The sequence below is a fragment of the Trematomus bernacchii genome, unplaced genomic scaffold, assembly GCF_902827165.1.
Source record: "Trematomus bernacchii unplaced genomic scaffold, fTreBer1.1, whole genome shotgun sequence".
In the NCBI taxonomy this organism is placed as follows: domain Eukaryota; kingdom Metazoa; phylum Chordata; class Actinopteri; order Perciformes; family Nototheniidae; genus Trematomus; species Trematomus bernacchii.
The window spans coordinates 893,122-918,498 of NW_022987618.1; the positions used below are offsets into that span (position 1 = coordinate 893,122).

The 25,377-nt window shown below is 44.4% G+C and overlaps 2 protein-coding genes across 3 annotated transcripts; one reads left to right on the top strand and one right to left on the bottom strand.

The window, feature by feature from the left end:
- Positions 1–21,714, top strand: LOC117484235 (transmembrane emp24 domain-containing protein 9-like). Of its 2 annotated transcripts, none has more exons than XR_004556093.1 (6): positions 1–421; positions 5,132–5,232; positions 14,270–14,395; positions 16,233–16,379; positions 17,754–17,932; positions 21,324–21,714. XR_004556093.1 is itself a non-coding variant. In XM_034132699.1 (6 exons), exons 1-6 carry the CDS (start codon positions 286–288, stop codon positions 21,325–21,327), a joined length of 630 nt encoding a protein of 209 aa, XP_033988590.1. In that variant the 5' UTR covers positions 4–285; the 3' UTR covers positions 21,328–21,714. The 2 variants fall into 2 exon arrangements, 1 of the variants encoding a protein (XP_033988590.1); XM_034132699.1 differs by having other exon boundaries at positions 4–421; positions 17,754–17,869.
- si:rp71-1d10.5 (transmembrane protein 216) lies at positions 21,043–25,054 on the bottom strand. Its single transcript, XM_034132700.1, has 6 exons — positions 24,976–25,054; positions 23,958–23,971; positions 23,773–23,866; positions 23,216–23,308; positions 21,713–21,914; positions 21,043–21,352 (listed from the first exon to the last, which is right to left on the bottom strand). Exons 1-6 carry the CDS (start codon positions 24,983–24,985, stop codon positions 21,337–21,339), a joined length of 429 nt encoding a protein of 142 aa, XP_033988591.1. The 5' UTR covers positions 24,986–25,054; the 3' UTR covers positions 21,043–21,336.
- Positions 25,055–25,377: the final 323 nt, after the last annotated feature.

Below are 25,377 nucleotides of genomic sequence, written 5' to 3' on the forward strand. Positions count from 1 at the left end.
AAACAAGCCTTATATTTTTTACATTGTATATTTTGTTCATCGCATTGTTTTCTCAGCCGTTTTGAATAACGTTTTAAATAAAGTATTTTAAATGGCTCAAAGGCATTTTAAACTGTATTTAGTATACGTTGAACTTTATTTCTGTCATTTTTTTTCTGTTTTTCGTATTATTTTCTCAACGCTGTTTCCACATGTCAATGATTCTGAAGTTTTATTGATTCTTTGTACGTTGACAGTTTTAAACAAAGTTTTTTTTATTTTGAAGAACTCGGTAGCCGTCTGAAGATGGCGGCCGTGAAGTTGTTGACAGTTGTACTTCTGAACTTTTCCTTCACTTTTGTCTCGTCTTTGTACTTTCACATGGGGGACACCGAGAGGAAATGCTTCATGGAGAAGATCCCGAACGAGACGATGCTCATGGGTGAGTTTAACCCGGGATAACGAGAGTTTAACCCGTGACAACGATACGTTAGCTCTCAGGCTAACAGCTGATCAACAAACTGAGGAAGTTATTTAGAGGAACAAAGGCACCTTAATGAACAGCATAAACTCATCGACTTTAAACAGAGGGGAAGAAGTACTCAGATCTAGTACTTCAGTAAAAGTAGAAGTACTCAGATCTTGTACTTGAGTAAAAGTAGAAGTACTCAGATCTAGTACTTCAGTAAAAGTAGAAGTACTCAGATCTTGTACTTGAGTAAAAGTAGAAGTACTCAGATCTTGTACTTCAGTAAAAGTAGAAGTACTCAGATCTTGCACTTCAGTAAAAGTAGAAGTACCAGAGTGTAGGAATACTCTGTTTCAGTAAAAGTCCTTCATTCAAAATGTTCCTCAAGTGAAAGTAGAAAAGTATTCTCATCAAAATATAGTGAAAGTAGCGACAGTAAAAGTAGTCATTGTGCAGATTGGTCCATTTCAGAATAATATATATGATATGTTTTATAATGATTGATCATGAAAGTGTTCTCAAAGCTGGTAAAGGTGCAGCTAGTTTGAATGACTTTGTATACTGCAGGGTAGCTTGTGAATTTACTCCAGGTGGAACTAAAGTCTGATTTAACACTTGGTTATATTTCACATCATTCATCCACATCTGTGAAGTAACTAAAGGTATTACATACATGTAGTGCAGGGGTGTCAAACTCAATTTCATCACGGGCCACATCAGCATTATGGTTGCACTCAAAGGGCCGGTTGTAACTTTAAGACTATATCATTAATTAATATAACTTCATAATTAACTACGTCTGAAAGCAGAAGTCTAGAGCAAATAATTGCAAGTCTCTTCAGTAAGAATGTCACAATATGATTTTAAAAGAAAAGCCACATTCTGGAAAAACATTGATTGTGACATTTTGAAAAAGAGAAGTGACATTTTGAAAAAAAAATCTATTTATGAGAAAAAGGCTAATTCTAAGAAAAAAGGCATATTTGGACAAAAAAAGTCAAATTCTGAGAAAAAGTCAAATTTGAGATGCATTGTGGGACATGTCGTTTATGGGCAACGTGCTTCTGTAAAGTAGCATGTAACCGTATAATAAACATATTATATTCTTTGCAAGCTCTTGTGGGGCCACAGAAAATGAAGTCGCGGGCCGGATTTGGCCCCCGGGCCTTGAGTTTGACACCCCTGGTGTAGTGGATTAAAGGTACACCATTGACCTCTGAACTGTAGTGGAGTAAAAGTACTAAGTAGCATAACATGGAAATACTCAAGTACAGTACAAGTACCTCAAAATTGCACTTCAGTACTTGAGTAAATGTACTTAGTTACTTTACACCACTGACTATAAATAAAAGTTACCATCAAATACACATACTTATGGTATAATGCTATTAACACTAGATTCAAAGGCTTTATTTTCATATGCACAGCAGCTACAGTAGATATGCCAATACAACACTTACATCTCAAGCTGCTCCAACAATTCAGCCTTAATATGAGACATCAAATCAATGTTAAAATAAAATAGTGCAATGAGTAACAGAGTAGAATAAACTAGTGCAGATTTTGTTGTGAGACCAATGAAGTAAAATATATACAATTTCAGAAAATAATAATAAAATAAGCTAAATGTTGCAGAGCTTGTTGTAAGTGACCAAGTAAAAGCAGGAGTCTATACACATATATACACATATATATATATATATATATATATATATATATATATATATATATACACACATATATATACACATATACTGTATACTAGCTAAGTTAGCTCACAGCTGAACAAACTATGAGGAAGTTCCTTTTAAGTCCAAATGCACAGTGATAAACATATTAAAGTAACTCATCTTGGCTTGGCAACTGGAAGGTCACCAGTTCGAGTCCCGGCAAGACCAAGTGCTACCGAGGTGTCCCTGAGCAAGGCAGCGTTCCCTACACTGCTCCCCGGGCGCCGGACACTGGCAGCACACTGCTCCTAACAATAGGATGGGTCAAATGCAGAGGAACAATTTCGTTACATAGTACCTGTACTGTGAAATGACAAAAAAGAGCAATTTAATTAATTTAAAATGACCTACCCCACCTTTAATGGATTGAAAGTATTTGTTACGATCGGCATCTGACATGAGAAATACTTCCTGAGCTAAGTCTTCATTGTATTCCTGCTAATGGAAAGTATACTCGTGTTACGCCCCTGATAAAAGGGGAGAATTATGACAAAGTTAGGTTTCACTTGCCGGTACTTTACTCGAGTCAGTTAACAAATGCAACACCTTTCAATAGCCGCGTTCACACCAAGTACTTTCCTGTACTTAGTTCCGGCACTAAGAGCCCTGGCGCTTTTAACCCCAGGGTACTTAGTACAGATCGCGTTCACACCGGAGTACTTTTCCCTGAGGGAAGATTACAAGTACAGTAGGTGGCGGTAAGCACCTTAAAGTTGTTTGCAACCCGCTACAAAACAAGAGAAGAAGAAAAACTGATACAGGATCTGTTTAATCGCCATGTCGGTTTTCTTTATTGCACTCTCAAGACATAACATTAAATAGAAATATTTTAAATGTAACTAAAGTGTCAGTTGTACATGTCAGTAAACATTGTCAATATAAAATAAAGTGTCAGTTGTACTATATAATAACAGTAATAACAATATAAAATAAACTGTCCCAGCTGTAGGGAGTCTCAGCAGCATACCCACCTTTATTATATATCTTCCTGAGACCCACTGCATCCGTCTGCCATAAACACTATGCAAACATACATGTTAGTTTTGCCCCATAGTGGACTCCATGTTGTGTTGTGTGAAATGGGGGGGAATTAAAAGTTTAGGTCAAATAATATTTAAAATGATATAAATTATCATATTTGTGTATGTGCCCCTGCCATTCCCCCACAAGGTTGCAACATTGATGATAAATAAATGACAAATAAAGCTTTGCCAGTTTATAACCGATGAAACATGATGGTATCAGAATAATCACTTACATGTGATGTATAGGATGCTACACAGGTCACAAAAGATAAAGTGTCAGGAGAAATAAGCTTAATCGCCATGTCGGTTTTCTTTATTGCACTCTCAAGACATAACATTAAATAGAACAATTTTAAATGTAAATAAAGTGTCAGTTGTACATGTCAGTAAACATTATATATAAAATAAAGTCATAACAGTAATAACAATATAAAATAAACTGTCCCAGGTGTAGGGATATTCTCAGCAGCATACACACCTTAGTGCAACGTTGTGTGTCGTGTCAGTATTTACAAAAACTATACCAAATAAACTGTTATTAAATGCAGTTTGTCGCTCATCCTGCCGCTGCGCCGACGCTTCCTCATGGCGCAGCGCCCACACTTCATCCTGGTGCTGCTGGCGCTCCATCTGCTGCTTGAACACTTCTGCCTGGCGCTCCATCGAGGTGAGCATCTTGTCCTCCGTTTCCTGGGCCTTGGTGAACAGCACCATCTGATCTCCACGCTGCGACTCATTCACCACGGCACGCCGGTCCTCCAACGCCTGGGCGGTGTCAAAGAAATTCGCATCCCGTGTCCGCTTTCCTAAGAGGGGAAAATAAGCAATATACAATATACAAGTTTAGTCGCCATGTAGTTTTACAACATACTAGGAATGTGTTTTTTGTATTTTCACAAATAGAATTAAGGTTTCACAAATCTGAAACTGTGTTATAAAGAATCTTTTGACTCTCTGGGATAATCCAGTCCAAATAAATCGGCTATGCAGCGATTTAAGAGGTTCAAACACGGAGGATTGTTCCTTTTTGAAGAGTGCTTCATGTATGCTTGAACTTTGTTTAATGTTGTTGAGGCAAGTTAAACATAAAATATGATGAATATTATGAAATAAACATGATTGTGAACATCAGTTCGATGCGTAACGTTCTTTCAAGACAAAGTTACAGTGTGTGTGTACTGTGTGCTCGGGGCCGGTGTTAGCCTATTATGGCTAGCATGGCTAGCTTGATCTACTGAGCAAATAAAAGTACATCTGAGACCATTATTGTGCAGATTAAAACCCCAGTGCATGTAGTTGATTTTACCTTCGTCGTGGTCGTCATCGTTGGCCACTGAATCCGCCGTTTGTAGTCCTGCCCGAGTTTCTTTATTTTTAGCCGGTGTGCCGTGGGGCTGTGCACAATTCCCAGGTCGAGTGAAAGCTACCGAACTGGCTTCAGTGCATTCCCTGGGTCGCGTCCTCTGCGTAGATCTCCAGAAGCGCCGACACCTCCTCATCATTTCTTGATGCTTGCCATAACTGCTTTCAAAAACAAACACAACGCACGGAGCGTTGTGTTTTTGTAGCGAGGAAAAACAATGGCGGCTCTACACAACATTTTCAGAGTTGTACGGGCGTGGTTTGCAATTCGCCCAGCCAATCAGCACTGGGGCACTTTTGGAGAACTTTTCACCCACAGAAAAGTACGCTCTCTGAGTTGGCTCTAAAAATGGGGGTAAAAGTACCCGAGATTAAGTACGATTTTTGGTGTGAACGCGACTCACGGAACTAAAACGCGAAAAGTACGGTGAAAGTACTCCGGTGTGAACGCGGCTAATAGCACACATACAGAAAGCCTCTCGTAAGAATGCATACCCTCGTCTATTAACACTGTAATTCAATCAGGAGACTCCTTAGCCCTAGTTTGACCGAGTTTCTCTCTGCAGGAAACTATGGGACCCGGCTGTTTGACGGACAGAGAGACGAGTACCTGCCGGTCTCTCAGAACATCACCTTATCAGTCCAGGTCAAAGATCCTAATGACAAGGTTAGTCCTGGTTTGGTTCTGATTAAATAAAAACACACGTTTGAACTTGTCTTCCACACTCTGAGGGTTTTTACACCTGAAAAACCTAAGTTAGAAAACAGTGTCTAGGTTTTTTCACAAATTACTTTTACCTCTATCTCCTAGGGTCAAAGTTCATATGGCTAGGGATTACTTTGACCGATACGCGCCGGCCCGTGCCTTGGACTTCTACACAACTGCTCGGGTCTTGATAGATTGAGTGGGGAAGTTCAGGAGATATTTCCTCCTGTAGAGGAGTAGGAGTACATTTAAAAGCATTATTTTGTTTAAAATGTTCATTAATGTGCACTGTTCAAATAAACGATTAAAAATGACAAAAAGTACAGAGAAGCAAAACATTGAAATACTTAAAGGTGGGGTAGGTAATTTTGGAGAAACCGGCTCGAGATCGCTAGAATTTGAAAATACACAACCGGAGAAAATCTGCCACTTCCTCACAGAGCCCCTCCTCCAACACACACGAACGCACACATGACCAATGAGGGCACGAGATAAGTTTGTGCACAGATGGAAGGCTGACAGGCAGGTAGGCCATCCAGTTATTTTAGCCGGGCCGGCTCAGATGATTGGTCGTGCTTTTTACAGTACTACGGCTTCCACAGATGATATTTATTTATGGATTTTTTGTCAAAGCATTTCAGATATTCATTGCTATCGGGATGTTAAGAGCATTCCATGGAATATAACAAGTGTTTCTGAAATAAATTAAATACCCCACCTTTAAGTAAAGTACAAGTATCTCAAAGTTGTACCCAAGTAGTACTTGAGTTTATGAACTTAGTTACTTTACACCACTGGCTATAAAGATAGAAAGACTAAGCCTTGCACAGAGGCATGAAAACACTTTTTCAAAATGCTCAACAGTACACAATTAAAATAAATGCTTTTATATATTTATATTAGATGTGACTCTTCTGTTATTATTACCACTGCTGCTTTAGTTGTTCTGACTGCTCACATCCTGTTATTCCTCATTTTAAAGCCGATATTCCGTGGGGGGGTCGGGGGGCTCGGATCCTTGTCACCTTTTTCATACCTGATGAGTTTGCATCCCTGTGTTTACCAACCGAGATGGAATAACATAAATGTGATTTAGTTGTTTATTGGTGTCAGTGTTGACTGTGGGGGAAACTTCTGCAGCAATAGGAGTCAGGACTCACAGAGAGACACGAGGAGAGCTGGAGCTTTGATGGAGTCAGGACTCAGAGAGACACGAGGAGAGCTGGAGCTTTGATGGAGCCAGGACTCAGAGAGACACGATGGAGAGCTGGAGCTTTGATGGAGTCAGGACTCAGAGAGACACGATGGAGAGCTGGAGCTTTGATGGAGTCAGGACTCAGAGAGACACGAGGAGAGCTGGAGCTTTGATGGAGTCAGGACTCAGAGAGACACGATGGAGAGCTGGAGCTTTGATGGAGTCAGGACTCACAGAGACACGAGGAGAGCTGGAGCTTTGATGGAGTCAGGACTCAGAGAGAGACACGAGGAGAGCTGGAGCTTTGATGGAGTCAGGACTCAGAGAGAGACACGAGGAGAGCTGGAGCTTTGATGGAGTCAGGACTCAGAGAGACACGAGGAGAGCTGGAGCTTTGATGGAGTCAGGACTCAGAGAGAGAGACACGTGGAAGCTGGAGCTTTGATGGAGTCAGGACTCAGAGGAGAGAACGAGGAGAGCTGGAGCTTTGATGGAGTCAGGACTCAGAGAGACACGAGGAGAGCTGGAGCTTTGATGGAGTCAGGACTCAGAGAGAGACACGAGGAGAGCTGGAGCTTTGATGGAGTCAGGACTCAGAGAGACACGAGGAGAGCTGGAGCTTTGATGGAGTCAGGACTCAGAGAGACACAAGGAGAGCTGGAGCTTTGGATGGAGTCAGGACTCAAGAGAGACACGATGGAGAGCTGGAGCTTTGATGGAGTCAGGGACTCAGAGAGACACGAGGAGAGCTGGAGCTTTGATGGAGTCAGGACTCAGAGAGACACGAGGAGAGCTGGAGCTTTGATGGAGTCAGGACTCAGAGAGACACGAGGAGAGCTGGAGCTTTGATGGAGTCAGGACTCAGAGAGACACGAGGAGAGCTGGAGCTTTGATGGAGTCAGGACTCAGAGAGACACGAGGAGAGCTGGAGCTTTGATGGAGTCAGGACTCAGAGAGACACAAGGAGAGCTGGAGCTTTGATGGAGTCAGGACTCAGAGAGACACGAGGAGAGCTGGAGCTTTGATGGAGTCAGGACTCAGAGAGACACGATGGAGAGCTGGAGCTTTGATGGAGTCAGGACTCAGAGAGACACGAGGAGAGCTGGAGCTTTGATGGAGTCAGGACTCAGAGAGACACGATGGAGAGCTGGAGCTCTGATGGAGTCAGGACTCAGAGAGACACGATGGAGAGCTGGAGCTTTGATGGAGTCAGGACTCAGAGAGACACGAGGAGAGCTGGAGCTTTGATGGAGTCAGGACTCAGAGAGAGACACGAGGAGAGCTGGAGCTTTGATGGAGTCAGGACTCCGAGAGACACGATGGAGAGCTGGAGCTTTGATGGAGTCAGGACTCAGAGAGACACGAGGAGAGCTGGAGCTTTGATGGAGTCAGGACTCAGAGAGACACGAGGAGAGCTGGAGCTTTGATGGAGTCAGGACTCGGAGAGAGACACGATGGAGAGCTGGAGCTTTGATGGAGTCAGGACTCAGAGAAAGACGAGGAGAGCTGGAGCTTTGATGGAGTCAGGACTCAGAGAGACACGATGGAGAGCTGGAGCTTTGATGGAGTCAGGACTCAGAGAGACACGAGGAGAGCTGGAGCTTTGATGGAGTCAGGACTCAGAGAGAGACACGATGGAGAGCTGGAGCTTTGATGGAGTCAGGACTCGGAGAGACACGATGGAGAGCTGGAGCTTTGATGGAGTCAGGACTCAGAGAGACACGATGGAGAGCTGGAGCTTTGATGGAGTCAGGACTCAGAGAGACACGATGGAGAGCTGGAGCTTTGATGGAGTCAGGACTCAGAGAGACACGATGGAGAGCTGGAGCTTTGATGGAGTCAGGACTCAGAGAGACACGAGGAGAACTGGAGCTTGATGGAGTCAGGACTCAGAGAGAGACGAGGAGAGCTGGAGCTTTGATGGAGTCAGGACTCAGAGAGAGACACGATGGAGAGCTGGAGCTTTGATGGAGTCAGGACTCAGAGAGACACGATGGAGAGCTGGAGCTTTGATGGAGTCAGGACTCAGAGAGACACGAGGAGAGCTGGAGCTTTGATGGAGTCAGGACTCAGAGAGACACGATGGAGAGCTGGAGCTTTGATGGAGTCAGGACTCAGAGAGACACGAGGAGAGCTGGAGCTTTGATGGAGTCAGGACTCAGAGAGAGACGAGGAGAGCTGGAGCTTTGATGGAGTCAGGACTCAGAGAGAGACACGATGGAGAGCTGGAGCTTTGATGGAGTCAGGACTCAGAGAGACACGATGGAGAGCTGGAGCTTTGATGGAGTCAGGACTCAGAGAGACACGAGGAGAGCTGGAGCTTTGATGGAGTCAGGACTCAGAGAGACACGATGGAGAGCTGGAGCTTTGATGGAGTCAGGACTCAGAGAGACACGAGGAGAGCTGGAGCTTTGATGGAGTCAGGACTCAGAGAGACACGATGGAGAGCTGGAGCTTTGATGGAGTCAGGACTCAGAGAGACACGATGGAGAGCTGGAGCTTTGATGGAGTCAGGACTCAGAGAGACACGAGGAGAGCTGGAGCTTTGATGGAGTCAGGACTCAGAGAGACACGATGGAGAGCTGGAGCTTTGATGGAGTCAGGACTCACAGAGACACGAGGAGAGCTGGAGCTTTGATGGAGTCAGGACTCAGAGAGAGACACGAGGAGAGCTGGAGCTTTGATGGAGTCAGGACTCAGAGAGACACGAGGAGAGCTGGAGCTTTGATGGAGTCAGGACTCAGAGAGAGAGACACGTGGAGAGCTGGAGCTTTGATGGAGTCAGGACTCAGAGAGACACGAGGAGAGCTGGAGCTTTGATGGAGTCAGGACTCAGAGAGACACGAGGAGAGCTGGAGCTTTGATGGAGTCAGGACTCAGAGAGACACGAGGAGAGATGGAGCTTTGATGGAGTCAGGACTCAGAGAGACACGAGGAGAGCTGGAGCTTTGATGGAGTCAGGACTCAGAGAGAGACACGAGGAGAGCTGGAGCTTTGATGGAGTCAGGACTCAGAGAGACACGAGGAGAGCTGGAGCTTTGATGGAGTCAGGACTCAGAGAGACACAAGGAGAGCTGGAGCTTTGATGGAGTCAGGACTCAGAGAGACACGAGGAGAGCTGGAGCTTTGATGGAGTCAGGACTCAAAGAGAGACACGATGGAGAGCTGGAGCTTTGATGGAGTCAGGACTCAGAGAGACATGAGGAGAGCTGGAGCTTTGATGGAGTCAGGACTCAGAGAGACACGAGGAGAGCTGGAGCTTTGATGGAGTCAGGACTCAGAGAGACACGAGGAGAGCTGGAGCTCTGATGGAGTCAGGACTCAGAGAGACACGATGGAGAGCTGGAGTTCTGATGGAGTCAGGACTCAGAGAGACACGATGGAGAGCTGGAGCTTTGATGGAGTCAGGACTCAGAGAGACACGAGGAGAGCTGGAGCTTTGATGGAGTCAGGACTCAGAGAGACACGATGGAGAGCTGGAGCTTTGATGGAGTCAGGACTCGGAGAGACACGAGGAGAGCTGGAGCTTTGATGGAGTCAGGACTCAGAGAGAGACACGAGGAGAGCTGGAGCTTTGATGGAGTCAGGACTCAGAGAGACACGATGGAGAGCTGGAGCTTTGATGGAGTCAGGACTCAGAGAGACACGAGGAGAGCTGGAGCTTTGATGGAGTCAGGACTCAGAGAGACACGAGGAGAGCTGGAGCTTTGATGGAGTCAGGACTCGGAGAGAGACACGATGGAGAGCTGGAGCTTTGATGGAGTCAGGACTCAGAGAGACACGATGGAGAGCTGGAGCTTTGATGGAGTCAGGACTCAGAGAGACACGAGGAGAGCTGGAGCTTTGATGGAGTCAGGACTCAGAGAGAGACACGATGGAGAGCTGGAGCTTTGATGGAGTCAGGACTCAGAGAGACACGATGGAGAGCTGGAGCTTTGATGGAGTCAGGACTCAGAGAGACACGATGGAGAGCTGGAGCTTTGATGGAGTCAGGACTCAGAGAGACACGATGGAGAGCTGGAGTTTTGATGGAGTCAGGACTCAGAGAGACACGATGGAGAGCTGGAGCTTTGATGGAGTCAGGACTCAGAGAGACACGATGGAGAGCTGGAGCTTTGATGGAGTCAGGACTCAGAGAGACACGAGGAGAGCTGGAGCTTTGATGGAGTCAGGACTCAGAGAGACACGAGGAGAGCTGGAGCTTTGATGGAGTCAGGACTCGGAGAGAGACACGATGGAGAGCTGGAGCTTTGATGGAGTCAGGACTCGGAGAGACACGATGGAGAGCTGGAGCTTTGATGGAGTCAGGACTCAGAGAGACACGATGGAGAGCTGGAGCTTTGATGGAGTCAGGACTCAGAGAGACACGATGGAGAGCTGGAGCTTTGATGGAGTCAGGACTCAGAGAGACACGATGGAGAGCTGGAGCTTTGATGGAGTCAGGACTCAGAGAGACACGATGGAGAGCTGGAGCTTTGATGGAGTCAGGACTCAGAGAGACACGAGGAGAGCTGGAGCTTTGATGGAGTCAGGACTCAGAGAGAGACGAGGAGAGCTGGAGCTTTGATGGAGTCAGGACTCAGAGAGAGACACGATGGAGAGCTGGAGCTTTGATGGAGTCAGGACTCAGAGAGACACGATGGAGAGCTGGAGCTTTGATGGAGTCAGGACTCAGAGAGACACGAGGAGAGCTGGAGCTTTGATGGAGTCAGGACTCAGAGAGACACGATGGAGAGCTGGAGCTTTGATGGAGTCAGGACTCAGAGAGACACGAGAAGAGCTGGAGCTTTGATGGAGTCAGGACTCAGAGAGAGACGAGGAGAGCTGGAGCTTGATGGAGTCAGGACTCAGAGAGAGACCGGAGAGCTGGAGCTTTGATGGAGTCAGGACTCAGAGAGACACGATGGAGAGCTGGAGCTTTGATGGAGTCAGGACTCAGAGAGACACGATGGAGAGCTGGAGCTTTGATGGAGTCAGGACTCAGAGAGACACGAGGAGAGCTGGAGCTTTGATGGAGTCAGGACTCAGAGAGACACGATGGAGAGCTGGAGCTTTGATGGAGTCAGGACTCAGAGAGACACGAGGAGAGCTGGAGCTTTGATGGAGTCAGGACTCAGAGAGACACGATGGAGAGCTGGAGCTTTGATGGAGTCAGGACTCAGAGAGACACGATGGAGAGCTGGAGCTTTGATGGAGTCAGGACTCAGAGAGACACGAGGAGAGCTGGAGCTTTGATGGAGTCAGGACTCAGAGAGACACGATGGAGAGCTGGAGCTTTGATGGAGTCAGGACTCACAGAGACACGAGGAGAGCTGGAGCTTTGATGGAGTCAGGACTCAGAGAGAGACACGAGGAGAGCTGGAGCTTTGATGGAGTCAGGACTCAGAGAGACACGAGGAGAGCTGGAGCTTTGATGGAGTCAGGACTCAGAGAGAGAGACACGTGGAGAGCTGGAGCTTTGATGGAGTCAGGACTCAGAGAGACACGAGGAGAGCTGGAGCTTTGATGGAGTCAGGACTCAGAGAGACACGAGGAGAGCTGGAGCTTTGATGGAGTCAGGACTCAGAGAGACACGAGGAGAGATGGAGCTTTGATGGAGTCAGGACTCGGAGAGACACGAGGAGAGCTGGAGCTTTGATGGAGTCAGGACTCAGAGAGACACGAGGAGAGCTGGAGCTTTGATGGAGTCAGGACTCGGAGAGAGACACGATGGAGAGCTGGAGCTTTGATGGAGTCAGGACTCAGAGAGACACGATGGAGAGCTGGAGCTTTGATGGAGTCAGGACTCAGAGAGACACGAGGAGAGCTGGAGCTTTGATGGAGTCAGGACTCAGAGAGCGACACGATGGAGAGCTGGAGCTTTGATGGAGTCAGGACTCAGAGAGACACGATGGAGAGCTGGAGCTTTGATGGAGTCAGGACTCAGAGAGACACGATGGAGAGCTGGAGCTTTGATGGAGTCAGGACTCAGAGAGACACGATGGAGAGCTGGAGCTTTGATGGAGTCAGGACTCAGAGAGACACGATGGAGAGCTGGAGCTTTGATGGAGTCAGGACTCAGAGAGACACGAGGAGAGCTGGAGCTTTGATGGAGTCAGGACTCAGAGAGACACGATGGAGAGCTGGAGCTTTGATGGAGTCAGGACTCAGAGAGACACGAGGAGAGCTGGAGCTTTGATGGAGTCAGGACTCAGAGAGACACGAGGAGAGCTGGAGCTTTGATGGAGTCAGGACTCAGAGAGACACGAGGAGAGCTGGAGCTTTGATGGAGTCAGGACTCAGAGAGAGACACGATGGAGAGCTGGAGCTTTGATGGAGTCAGGACTCAGAGAGACACGAGGAGAGCTGGAGCTTTGATGGAGTCAGGACTCAGAGAGACACGAGGAGAGCTGGAGCTTTGATGGAGTCAGGACTCAGAGAGACACGATGGAGAGCTGGAGCTTTGATGGAGTCAGGACTCAGAGAGACACGAGGAGAGCTGGAGCTTTGATGGAGTCAGGACTCAGAGAGAGACACGATGGAGAGCTGGAGCTTTGATGGCAAACACTGACGGTTTATTTGGAGCTTCGGCCGGAGAATTCACAAGACATGTCACGGGTCTGACCGCACGGTTGAGATGCCACAATCAGTTCTGAAGAACCCTTCCTCTCGTATGAGGTTTGAACTAGTTTCGCTAAGGGTAATCAACATTCTTCATTAGATAGACTAAACAGCTGAGGACACTGAATCACATTAGTTGTCGGTTATGGCTCGGGGTCATCTACGCCCCGAGAAGGATGTGTTCCAGGTGTCCCACAACAATGACTATCTCTGACCGAGAGTTGCCCAACAACAACTTGCTAGGGCAGCCCCTCCTTAAGGGAGACCTATCATGCAAAATGCACTTTTGTACGTCTTTTCTACATGAATATGTGTCCCCGGTGTTCCAGGGAACTCACCAAGTGTCAGAAAACACAACCCTCTCTATTTTCCTCCATACCCAAATCTCTAAAAAAGGGGCTGCAACGGATCTGATCAAAACTGATCCAGATTTGAACACTGTCCTGACGTCAGGACGGTGGCGCTACGGCTATTGGGCCAACTCCACCAATCAGGAGGAGACAGCCACGGCCATTGCCATTCGAAAGCGCTGGAGACGCTGTAGTACATATGCCAGGCCTGTAGGTGGTGCTGTTCTCACTGAATCTGCCCTTGCTAAAACAGAGCTAGAAATGGTCAAATTGAGCAAAATGAGGCATGGCTAAAATGCATGATCTGTTTGGTATTTTGAAAAAAAAAAAGTATAAATATGCCTTATATAGGTATGGTCCTACACTATATTATTCAAATATAGCATGATAGGTCCACTTTAAGGGAGATAACGGCTGCTCAAGGCTGGAGCATCTGTGTCAGAGGGTGAAGGAGGACACGAGGGCAAATGATTCCCTAACATTGACTGTAATACGAATGACTGGAAAACACCAATGTGAACAAACCTTTACTATAATAATAGTTTGAAATGTTTCTATACGTTTCTTATTTAATTTGTATTGAGTTTTAAAGTGTGTAACTCATCCCAGTTGTATGAGTTTTTGTTTTTTTTCTTAAAGGGTTTACTTTTTATATATATGTTTAGTTTAGCTAATTAGATTTCTCCTCTTTCTCGTGCGATAAAAAACAATCCCGGTTGGTTAACATTTGAGTAGAAGATCTTTGTTAAATGATATTGGATATTCTACCATTTTTTTAATCATATTTTTATTACATGTTACCAAACTGTATGTGTTGAACAGTCTGTTTGATTTCTTCCTGTGTTTCCTGCAGCTGGTTCTGTCTCGGTCTCACGGCTCGGAGGGAAGCTTCAGATTCAGATCTAAGGAACCTGGAGGATACCAGATCTGTCTCCAAGCAAACTGTTCACAGCACCCCCTGCCTGCTGGAGTCCTGCTGGTGAGAATACACACTGTTATAGAGTGGTGCAGGAATGAGTCCTAAAACCCAGAAGTGAGTCAGCATTTCACCACTTCCTGTTCCCTCGTCTCAGAGTCGATGGGATCTCTCCACTTCCTGTTCCCTCGTCTCAGAGCCAATGGGATCTCTCCATAGGATTTAGGAAAATAGCTGGAACTAAGGTCTGTGGTCGAGACACATTGAAGAGACGGATCACGTTTTGTTCTAGGACATTAAATCCATCAGCAGTGACCCCACTGGTGATTTCTGAAGAGTTGACGTGTCTGAAAAACGATGGTTGTTACCAAGTGGCTGAATAGGACTACAGAAGTTGTGGAGGACGTTGTACGTCATTACGCCGAACACGTTAACACTCCTCTAAGTTAGTTTGCCCTGTTCTGCTTGAAAGCAAGTCCCTGCCTCCTGCTAACTGTTCAAACAAACGCTTCAACTTGTTCCATTTAGAATCTGTATGTTTGAATATGGATCTGAAGTTGGCGTGACGTTGAAGTCGTGCTGCTGGACTCGGCTGTAGTTCCTTTATAGCATAACGTTAGCATTTAGCTTCTGGAGATTAGATTTATGATTAGAACATTATAAAAGTAGACATGTGGAGATTATCCGGCTGAACAAAACGTGCATTTATCAAACAGGTTCGTTTTCCACAGACATTATTTTTTACAATATTCCTAAATCCTGTGGAGAAATCCCGTTGCTTTTTGTCGAGGGACAGCAGCTTACTTCAGGGTCGGCCTACACAAATACGTCATCACTGCACCGCTCTATGAGTCCTAAAACCCGGAAAATACTTTTGCCTCCTCTGGTCCCCTCGTCTCCAAGTGAATGTTTTTTTTGAACTTGTTTGTGCTGAAATAAGGTCTGTTGTTAACACAAGCTGAAGAGTTGAAAAAAGAGATTTTCACGTTTTGTTCAACAACATAAAATATATCAGTAAATACCCCGCTGGTGAATGTCTGAAGCGTGTGATAAAAAAGGCAGTTGCTAACAAGTGGATAAATTAAACGACTAAATGTCACCACGCCTTGAGTTAAGGAGTGGAGATGCAACTGTTATGTAGTGTGTTTATATGACGTTAGCTTTTTCTCAAAATTCTGACTTTTTTTCTAAAAATTCAAACTTATCTCGTGCCCTCATTGGTCATGTGCGCGTTCGTGTGTGTTGGAGGAGGGGCTCTGTAAGGAAGTCTGAAGGAAGGGGCAGATTTTTTTCGGCTGCGTACTCTAACGCACTCGAGCTGCTTTCTCCATTCTTACTATTATATTTTTAATAATCCCTGGTCCCCGGCTTGAGCTTTAATCTCAGGATCCATGTATCTCTGATCCTCTCCAGAATGGAAGTAGTCATCACATACAGAGCATCAACTAGTTCCTGAACAGTGTCCTTCACATGCTGATATCCAAGAGAGGGAGTTACACAGTCACAAGATGGAGGAATAGAAAGCAGTATTCAATGTTTACTTCAGATTAGCTCCACGTCAGAAATGATCATGCTTGTCATATGTCTATCTCCATAGAGGCTGAATCATCATGTTAATCACATAGCTATCATATGCCTCAAACAGTCCTGATGCTCTTCTAGGTAATCAGACATCCTGTCATGTACACAGCTACAGTTGGGATACCTTTGTTATCATGTTGCTCTCATGTTGGAAGAGGACATTCAGGATTTTCCAACACTTTGATACCAACAATACCAAATTATCTTTAAACTGTTACACCTAACTTGTGTATAAAAGCTGAGGTGTTGGAGGTCATTTGAATAAATAATAATACATTTTATTTTTCAAGTTCATCTAAGACAAATGTCCCTCCTGCAGGCGGTTCACCTGGACCTCAGAGCGGCCGGAAGAACAAACAACTCCGCTGAGATCGCTGCGAGAGAAAAACTGACGGATATTCAGCTGAGAGTCCAACAGCTGATGGAGCAGGTTCTACAGATCCAGCAGGAGCAGAACTCCCAGAAGGTGGGTGTGTGTGTGTGTGTGTGTGTGTGTGTGTGTGTGTGTGTGTGTGTGTGTGTGGTGTGTGTGTGTGTGTGTGTGGGTGTGTGTGTGTGTGTGGGTGTGTGTGTGTGTCAGTAATTGACACCTTATGTTGAGGCCTTTCCTCCATGGATGTATAATAAGAACTGGATATCGCGTTGGAGGCGGGGTCTCGTTCTTTCCTATGAGAGCTGCTCATTGGCTCATGAGGACAAAATGGCCCAACTTTTGAGAGAGCGGCACGTCACAGATTACCCAGCATGCCTGGCACTCAGAGCAGAAGTACCCTGTATGTAGCTCATAGAGCATGTTGAGTTTCCCCTTAAGCCCCGCCCCCTGTCAGTAAGCCCCGCCCCCCGAGCTCCCACTCTCGGCTCATTAGAATTAATGGAGAGAGAAAATACATCTGGATTCGGCTTTTAGTGCATTTTACAACTTTAAGGACCGAATGATTCTAATAAGGGCTATAACATAGTTCATACTGGGTACTTTATTTAGTTTTTTAAAAAGTATCCGCTGATTAACAGACGTCTCTTTCCCGATGTTAGTCAATGGGAAAAAGTATTTTTGGGCCGGGTGACGTCACGGACTGATACGGAAGTTGCAGTACCGCCGTTTGGACACTACGGATATTGGGCACAGAGTCCGGCGCACTTCCTGGGGGCTTTCTTTCCTCACTGAAATGTCGGGTGGACACAATATTAGAAACATCTGTCAATAAAGTTTATTTTTTTAGCACGTAAATCTGCATTTATATAATAAACCAAAACAATTTATAATAGTAATTAATTAAACTACTCGCATCTTGCCGTTACTGAGATGTAATGAGTAACGCTGTTGCTTAAAGGGGAATCTGTTTAATTATAGCATGTGTGACCAGAAGATTTATTCTGGTGCAGTACGACACCTTCTTGTTTTTGTTGTTGTTTATTTGTTTACCTTTATTAACCAGGATAGGTCTCATTGAGATTACAAATATCTTTTTCAAGAGAGTCCTGGCCCAAGAACGGTAACAGCAAGTTTAAAACACACAATCACAACACAGTCATACAACAAGTTAGCCCGAAGCATTTACAGCCACAGCGGCTTCAAGGTCATTGAGAGTCGCTTCAAGGTCATTGAGAGTCGCTTCAAGGTCATTGAGAGTCGCTTCAAAGTCATTGAGAGTTGCTTCAAGGTCATTGAGAGTCGCTTCAAGGTCATTGAGAGTCGCTTTGAGTCGGTTTAAGGAAACCAGCTCTCCCAGGACGTCCCCATCTCAACTTTCTTTTCTAGTTTTCAGTTCAGTTAGTATCCTTCCTTAGCAAAGAAAGTCTATTTAATGTTGTTGAATCTCTGTGTCTGTTTGCTTCACAGTTGAGAGAAAGAGATTTCCTTGAGGTGACACAAAACACCAACATGTGGATCTTCTGGTGGCCGGTCGCCCGCTCGCTCTACGTGGTTTTCATCATCATCTGGCACACCAAGTCCTGGTGAGACCTCAATGATCCACAATACCATCACCAACATCACACATTAAAGGTCCCCTATCCAGGGTGCGTACGGGTGCTGGAAATCCTTGAAAATGCTTGAAATTGTACGAGGTGTTTTCAAGGTTTGAAAAGTGCTTGAATTTTGGGAATGGTGCTTGAATTTGGGATAAAGTGCTTGAAATTGTAAATGCTTTACTTCGCTTTTTAGATTAAAAGAAAATAAAGAAGTCGGAGCGCGCTTAATTGCTTCGCTTTTACATAAAACAGCTCCGCTCCGGCCTTCCCGCGCAATGCGTAAGTGTTTTTGTTACGTGTGTGACCTGGGCATTCTGATGAGAGTGATAGATGACAGTATGCCAGGAGGTTGCCGTTTCAACGAGCGTTGGCTAGCAGAAGACAAATACAAGCCATGGCTAAGACGAGGGTCAAGCCCACGAATAGCCTCCTGCAAAGTGTGCAACAATAACGATGCGAGAGTCTGCGCTGACGAGCCACACACTACACGAAAGGTACGCCATAGTAGAGCATTTTAGATTAGGCTATCGTTGCATGTAAAATACATGACACTTTTCTCTGTGCGGCAAAACAACCTCGCCAAAATGGCTTCACTAGTCTGGCAGTATTTTAAGTGTCCGAAAGTGACAATAAAATAGCGGTATGCAACGTGTGTGTGAAGCAGAAATCCTGCAGCTCCACCCGCTGTGACGGACCGGTGAGCGGAACACACATTAAGAGTTAGACCTAACACACTTAGCTATTTTATCTACCTCTGGAACAAGCTGATTCCGGCGATCGGCCCCAAAATTGGCGATCGGAGCATCCCTAATAATTGTATATGATATGTTTTATAATGATTGATCATGAAAGTGTTCTCAAAGCTGGTAAAGGTGCAGCTAGTTTGAATGACTTTGTATACTGCAGGGTAGCTTGTGGATTTACTCCAGGTGGAACTAAAGTCTGATTTAACACTTGGTTATATTTCACATCATTCATCCACATCTGTGAAGTAACTAAAGGTATTAAATACATGTAGTGGAGTCAAAGTAAACCATTTACCTCTGACTTGTGTTTACTGCCAACCTAAAAGTACCTCAAAAATAGTAATCGATAATGTATTGAAAAGTTATTTGGCTGATTGTTTTATATTGGCTCAGCCAGGTTATATGGGATGCCCAGTCTACGTACAGATGGGTCTCATTTTGAAATATTAAACTTAGTTTTCTTTTCTAACATTTTTAATTGTTCATCCTCATGTAGAATGCTATTATGAAACACATTTGGTTGTTTATAGCATAAAGAACATCAGATTTAATGTGAGGTAGGGAAATAATCATTTGAGTATAAGTATGTGTATATAAATATGTAATTTACAACAGCTGTAAGATGCTTGAAAAGCTTAAAAATGCAGCTTGAAAATGCTTGAAAAGTGCTTGAATTTGACTTTGGAAAAGGTGTAAGAACCCTGCCTATCATACTGTTTCTCATCAATATATCACAGGTCTCAGATATATCCAGAGCCTGTCTCTGATTGGCTGAAACACCAAACAGATCATTGCAGCATTACCCATAATCCCCTCTGTTTCAGCCCTGTTTCCAAAGTGCTGATTCTCTGTCTGTTACTTTAGATGAAAATAAGGAGCCCCTCCCCACGCCCCTCTGAGAGAGATTTGGTTACAAAGAACTCAATGGTGCTCTAGGAGGAGATTCAGGTGATAAGGGGGGGGGGGGGGGTTACCTTGGTTGCTGATTGGCTAATGGTTACACAAGCCAAAACATCGTTATGACATGTTGATGTAGAAGAGACATGAAGAAGAGGGGACACATGTTGATGTAGAAGAGACATGAAGAAGAGGGGACACATGTTGATGAAGAAGAGACATGAAGAAGTGGGGACACATGTTGATGAAGAAGAGACATGAAGAAGAGGGGACACATGTTGATGAAGAAGAGACATGAAGAAGAGGGGACACATGTTGATGAAGAAGAGACATGAAGAAGAGGGGACACATGTTTGATGAAGAAGAGACATGAAGAAGTGGGGACACATGTTGATGAAGAAGAGACATGAAGAAGAGGGGACACATTTGATGTAAGAAGAGACATGAAGAAGAGGGGACACATGTTGATGTAGAAGAGACATGAAGAAAGTGGGGACACATGTTGATGAGAAGAGACATGAAGAAGAGGGGACACATGTTAATGAAGAAGAGACATGAAGAAGAGGGGGACACAATGTTGATGAAGAAGAGACATGAAGAAGAGGGGACACATGTTGATGTAGAAGAGACATGAAGAAGAGGGGACACATGTTGATGAAGAAGAGACATGAAGAAGAGGGGACACATGTTGATGATAGAAGAGACATGAAGAAGAGGGGACACATGTTGATGTAAGAAGAGACAGTGAAGAAGAGGGGACACATGTTGATGAAGAAGAGACTGAAGAAGAGGGGACACATGTTGATGAAGAAGAGACATGAAGAAGTAGGGGACACATGTTGATGAAGAAGAGACATGAAGAAGAGGGGACACATGTTGATGTAGAAGAGACATGAAGAAGGGGACACATGTTGATGAAGAAGAGACCTGAAGAAGAGGGGACACATGTTGATTGAAGAAGAGACATGAAGAAGTGGGGACACATGTTGATGAAGAAGAGACATGAAGAAGAGGGACCATGTTGATGAAGAAGAGACATGAAGAAGAGGGACACATGTTGATGTAAGAAGAGACATGAAGAAGAGGGGACACATGTTTGAGAAGAAGAGACATGAAGAAGAGGGGACACATGTGTGAGGAAGATAAGAGACCATGAAGAAGGGGGGACACATGTTTGATGAAGAAGAGACATGAAGAAGTAGGGGACACATGTTGATGTAGAAGAGCATGAAGAAGAGGGGACACATGTTGATGTAGAAGAGACATGAAGAAGAGGGGACACATGTTGATGTAGAAGAAGACATGAAGAAGAGGGGACACATGTTGATGTAGAAGAGACATGAAGAAGAGGGGACACATGTTGATGTAGAAGAGACATGAAGAAGAGGGGACCACATGTGATGTAGAAGAGACATGAAGAAGAAGGGGACACATGTTGGATGAAGAAGAGACATGAAGAAGAGGGGACACATGTTGATGAAGAAGAGACATGAAGAAGAGGGGACACATGTTGATGTAGAAGAGACATGAAGAAGAGGGGACACATGTTGATGTAGAAGAGATATGAAAAAGTAGATTTTGCAGAATAGGTGACTTTTAAAAAAAAGTTTTATTTCAAACATTTCGGTGTTATTTTCATTACTTCATTATAACTTGTAAAACAAACAAAAGTCTTGATCTCAGGTAGTAGAAAAACAAAGATTTACATTTTAATATGAAAATACACAAAGTTTTATTTACAACGTCTGAAGAAAGCTCTGTCCATTTGAACATGAAGTGTCCGCTCTGTGTTTCAGGTGACGTTCCTCTTCAGTACACTTTGGACCTACAAGGGAAACAACAACAACAAAATGGGACTTATGAAACTTGTAAATATTTCCAGAAGCATAATCAAATACTTTTTTATATACTGAGACCCCCCTCCCACCCGACATCAGAATACCTTTATTAGTCCCACATGTACATTGTTACAGCAGAAAAGAGCCAAAGACAGCTTCATGTCACCTCAGTAGCATAACACATTTATTTTTTTAAATACAAGTTACAAAACACACCCTGATGAGGGCCGTAGTTTGGACAGCCCTGTTATATAGTCTGACCACTGCAGGAAGGAAGGGCCTGAGGTTATTTGAAATACTTTTTTATACACTGAGACCCCCCTCCCAACCCGACATGATTAGTTCACCTGGAGAAGGAGGATAAGGAGAGGAGTCCCAGCAGGAACTCCAGGGCGTAGAAGAGTAGCAGCACGGCGCTGAGGATGAACTCCAGCCGCAGGACGAAGGTCTGGAGCAGCAGGAAGTAAACAGCCAGCGCCGTGCAGGGGAACAGGATGAAGAGCGACGCACACGAGGCCAGAGAGCGCTCACACAGGTTCCCCTTCCACCCTGAACACACACAATGCACCCTGAGGTCAGTACTGAGAGAGAGGGAGAGAGAGAGAGGGTCAGTAGAGAGGGAGAGAGAGAGAGAGTCAGTAGAGAGAGAGGGAGAGAGAGAGAGGGTCAGTAGAGAGAGAGAGAGAGAGAGAGGGTCAGTAGAGAGAGAGAGAGAGAGAGAGGGTCAGGAGAGAGAGAGAGAGAGAGAGAGAGAGAGAGAGGGTCAGGAGAGAGAGAGAGAGAGAGGGTCAGTAGAGAGAGAGAGAGTCAGTAGAGAGAGAGGGTCAGGAGAGAGAGAGAGAGAGAGAGAGAGAGAGAGAGGGTCAGTAAGAGGAGAGAGAGAGATAGTCAATATAGAGAGAGGAGAGAGAGAGATGGTCAGTAGAGATAGAGAGAGGGTCAGTAGAGAGAGAGAGAGAGAGGGTCAGTAGAGAGAGAGAGAGAGAGAGGGTCAGGAGAGAGAGAGTATGAGCGAGAGGAGTCATAGAGGAGAGAGAGAGAGGGTCAGGAGAAGAGAGAAGTAGAAGGGTCAAGTAGGATGATGAGAGAGAGGGGTCAGTAGAGGAGAGAGAGAGAGAGAGAGGGTCAGGAGAGAGAGAGAGAGAGAGGAGAGAGAGAGAGAGGGTCAGTAGAGAGAGAGAGAGAGAGGGTCAGGAGAGAGAGAGAGAGAGAGAGAGGGTCAGTAGAGAGAGAGAGAGAGGGTCAGTAGAGAGAGAGAGAGGGTCAGTAGAGAGAGAGAGAGAGGGTCAGGAGAAGAGAGAGAGAGAGAGAGAGGGTCAGTAGAGAGAGAGAGAGAGGGTCAGTAGAGAGAGAGAGAGGGTCAGTAGAGAGACAACAACATTAGCCACCTTTAGCTTAGCGGTGGTGACCTGAAGTCATGTGACCGTGCTGTAGTTCCTCTAAAGCCCATTTCTGGCTTTTTACTTCAGAAATCACAGGGTGCTAATATGTGGAGATTATCCTGCGAAATGTAAGTATAAAAAATAAACGTGTGTTTGCCAAAGAGATTATTTTCCACAATATTCCAAAATCCAATGGAAAGATCTGATTGGCTTTTCACGGAGGGAACCAGGGAGATGCCTAAAGGGTCCACGAGATACAACATCCTGCCACACTTTGTTGGACGATATAACAAATGTTTGATTGAGCCATGCAGCACATTTCAGCACTCTCTATCTGGAGTTTTGTGAATGTAATATTGCGTTTGCCCACATGGTGGCAGCAAAGAGCAGATCTGTGGAAATGTAATAATAATATGCATCCTTATTTAAAGGTAGTTCAGGTACAGTTAGATTATTATTATTTTTCACCGTAAAAGATCCTGAGAGTCTCCAGGCCGAGGAAGAGCAGCAGCAGCACCACGTCCAGAAGCAGGTTATCAGACGGGTAGGGCAGAAGAATCCCTACACACAGGAACAAGACATATGTTTGGTGTTTCAGCCAATCAGAGACAGGTTCTGGATATATCTGAGACCTGTAATATATTGATGAAGACGAGGATAATAGGGGACCTTTAACGGAATAAAATGTGACCAAATCCTGAATCTCTGGGACCTTTTTTGTATTATATGCACTTTACTGTGTCTAAACTTTGCACAATGTATGCACTTTGGTTTCCTGACCCATTGTTGATTCACTTTAATGAATAAAAACTGAAATGTTCCTAATACTTGAAGCTTCATTTAGTTATTTATCGGTGCAGTGGTACCATATACACAATAACGATGAAGTGAAGGTTTCCCCAGCAGATGGTGCTGCTCTACAATAAAACATCTCAAAGTAATCCAGTGTCTTCACAAGGTCTTTCTCATCTCACAGACAGTAATGGTTTTTCAGACGTGTGGAGGTGTGAAATGTTCTCACAGACCTTTATAGATGAACATCAGGATCTCTGCCAGGTAGAAGGCAGCGAAGTACCAGACGTTCAGGTAGAGGAGGACCTGCAGAGGAGTGGACGACAGCTGAGGGAGAAGGAGTCAAGGAGCACAGGGGAGCGTAGTAAACACACACAATTAAACGGATGTGCGTGCATCAATTTCTTGTGAAGGATACAATTGGTTGGCTCCCTGCAGAGAAAAAGATACAATGATATTATTAATAGAGGTTATAAGTTGTACAATGCTCAAGAAAACCCATACTCCCTGGGATATATGAAGTATTGTCATTCTGATCTAAAGATGTATTCAAATGCATCACATTTTTTATCTATGTAGTACTATGTATATATATGTATCTGTCCCTTTAGTAGATTGGTATAGGAGAGTATTCAAATGTATTCTGTATATTGTATAGTGTGTATTCTTAGATACTACTTTGAGGTACTTGTACTCTACTTCAGTATTTCAATTTTATGCTACTGTGTACTTCTACTCCTCTACAGTTCAGAGGTACATGGTGTACTTTTCCTCCACTACATGTATTTAACACTTTTAGTTACTTCACAGATGTGGATGAATGATGTGAAATATAATCAAGTGTTAAATCAGACTTTAGTTCCACCTGGAGTAAATTCACAAGCTACCCTGCAGTATACAAAGTCATTCAAACTAGCTGCACCTTTACCAGCTTTGAGAACACTTTCATGATCAATCATTATAAAACATATCATATATATTATTCTGAAATGGACCAATCTGCACAATGACTACTTTTACTGTCGCTACTTTCACTATATTTTGATGAGAATACTTTTATACTTTCACTTGAGGAACATTTTGAATGCAGGACTTTTACTGTAACAGAGTATTCCTACACTCTGGTACTTCTACTTTTACTCAAGTACAAGATCTGAGTACTTCTACTTTTACTCAAGTACAAGATCTGAGTACTTCTTCCACCTCTGTGTATAAGTTATATATACTATATTATAAAGAAGTCTGATTAAATCACAAGCTAACATGCTAACTTGTAACAGCTGACAAAAACAAGCGGAGTTTTTCTTTCCTTTTTCTGTCGCAAGGTAAACTTGACAACAAACCGTTAAAGTAGGAAATAACGTTATTTCAATATACTTATTATTATTTGTATTTCATGTACAAATGTGTTTCGGCAGAAAGAGTGTTTGACTCACCCGGCGCCATGTTCGATTGCCATGGAAACAGCTTGGGCGGAAGAGCCCCTTCTTCGGGGTTAGGTTCAACCCGCAGCAGTTTTGCATTACTGCCCCTTACAGGCTGCATGTGGGACTACTAGATATATATAGATAGGTAGACAGATATATCGATAGATAAATAGACAGACAGATGGACAGACGCACAGATAGATAGATAGATAGATAGATAGATAGATAGATAGATAGGTAGATAGATAGATAGATAGATAGATAGATAGATAGATAGATAGACAGATGGACAGACGGACAGATAGATAGATAGATAGATAGATAGATAGACAGATGGACAGACGGACAGACGCACAGTAACATGTTTTGGCTCAGTCATTTTTTGATTTTACCTTATATCTATGTTCAATC

What these genes read in the sequence shown, in the direction of transcription:
- LOC117484235 (XM_034132699.1), top strand. Translation starts at nt 286, where the DNA reads ATGGCGGCCGTGAAGTTGTTGACAGTTGTACTTCTGAACTTTTCCTTC. An exon ending in GAACGAGACGATGCTCATGG is followed by an intron (nt 422 to 5,131) that starts GTGAGTTTAACC and finishes TTCTCTCTGCAG; the next exon opens with GAAACTATGGGACCCGGCTG. An exon ending in TGCCTGCTGGAGTCCTGCTG is followed by an intron (nt 14,396 to 16,232) that starts GTGAGAATACAC and finishes TCCCTCCTGCAG; the next exon opens with GCGGTTCACCTGGACCTCAG.
- si:rp71-1d10.5 (XM_034132700.1), bottom strand. An exon ending in CCTGATGTTCATCTATAAAG is followed by an intron (nt 23,309 to 23,772) that starts GTCTGTGAGAAC and finishes TCCTGTGTGTAG; the next exon opens with GGATTCTTCTGCCCTACCCG. An exon ending in GACTCTCAGGATCTTTTACG is followed by an intron (nt 21,915 to 23,215) that starts GTGAAAAATAAT and finishes GTGTGTGTTCAG; the next exon opens with GGTGGAAGGGGAACCTGTGT.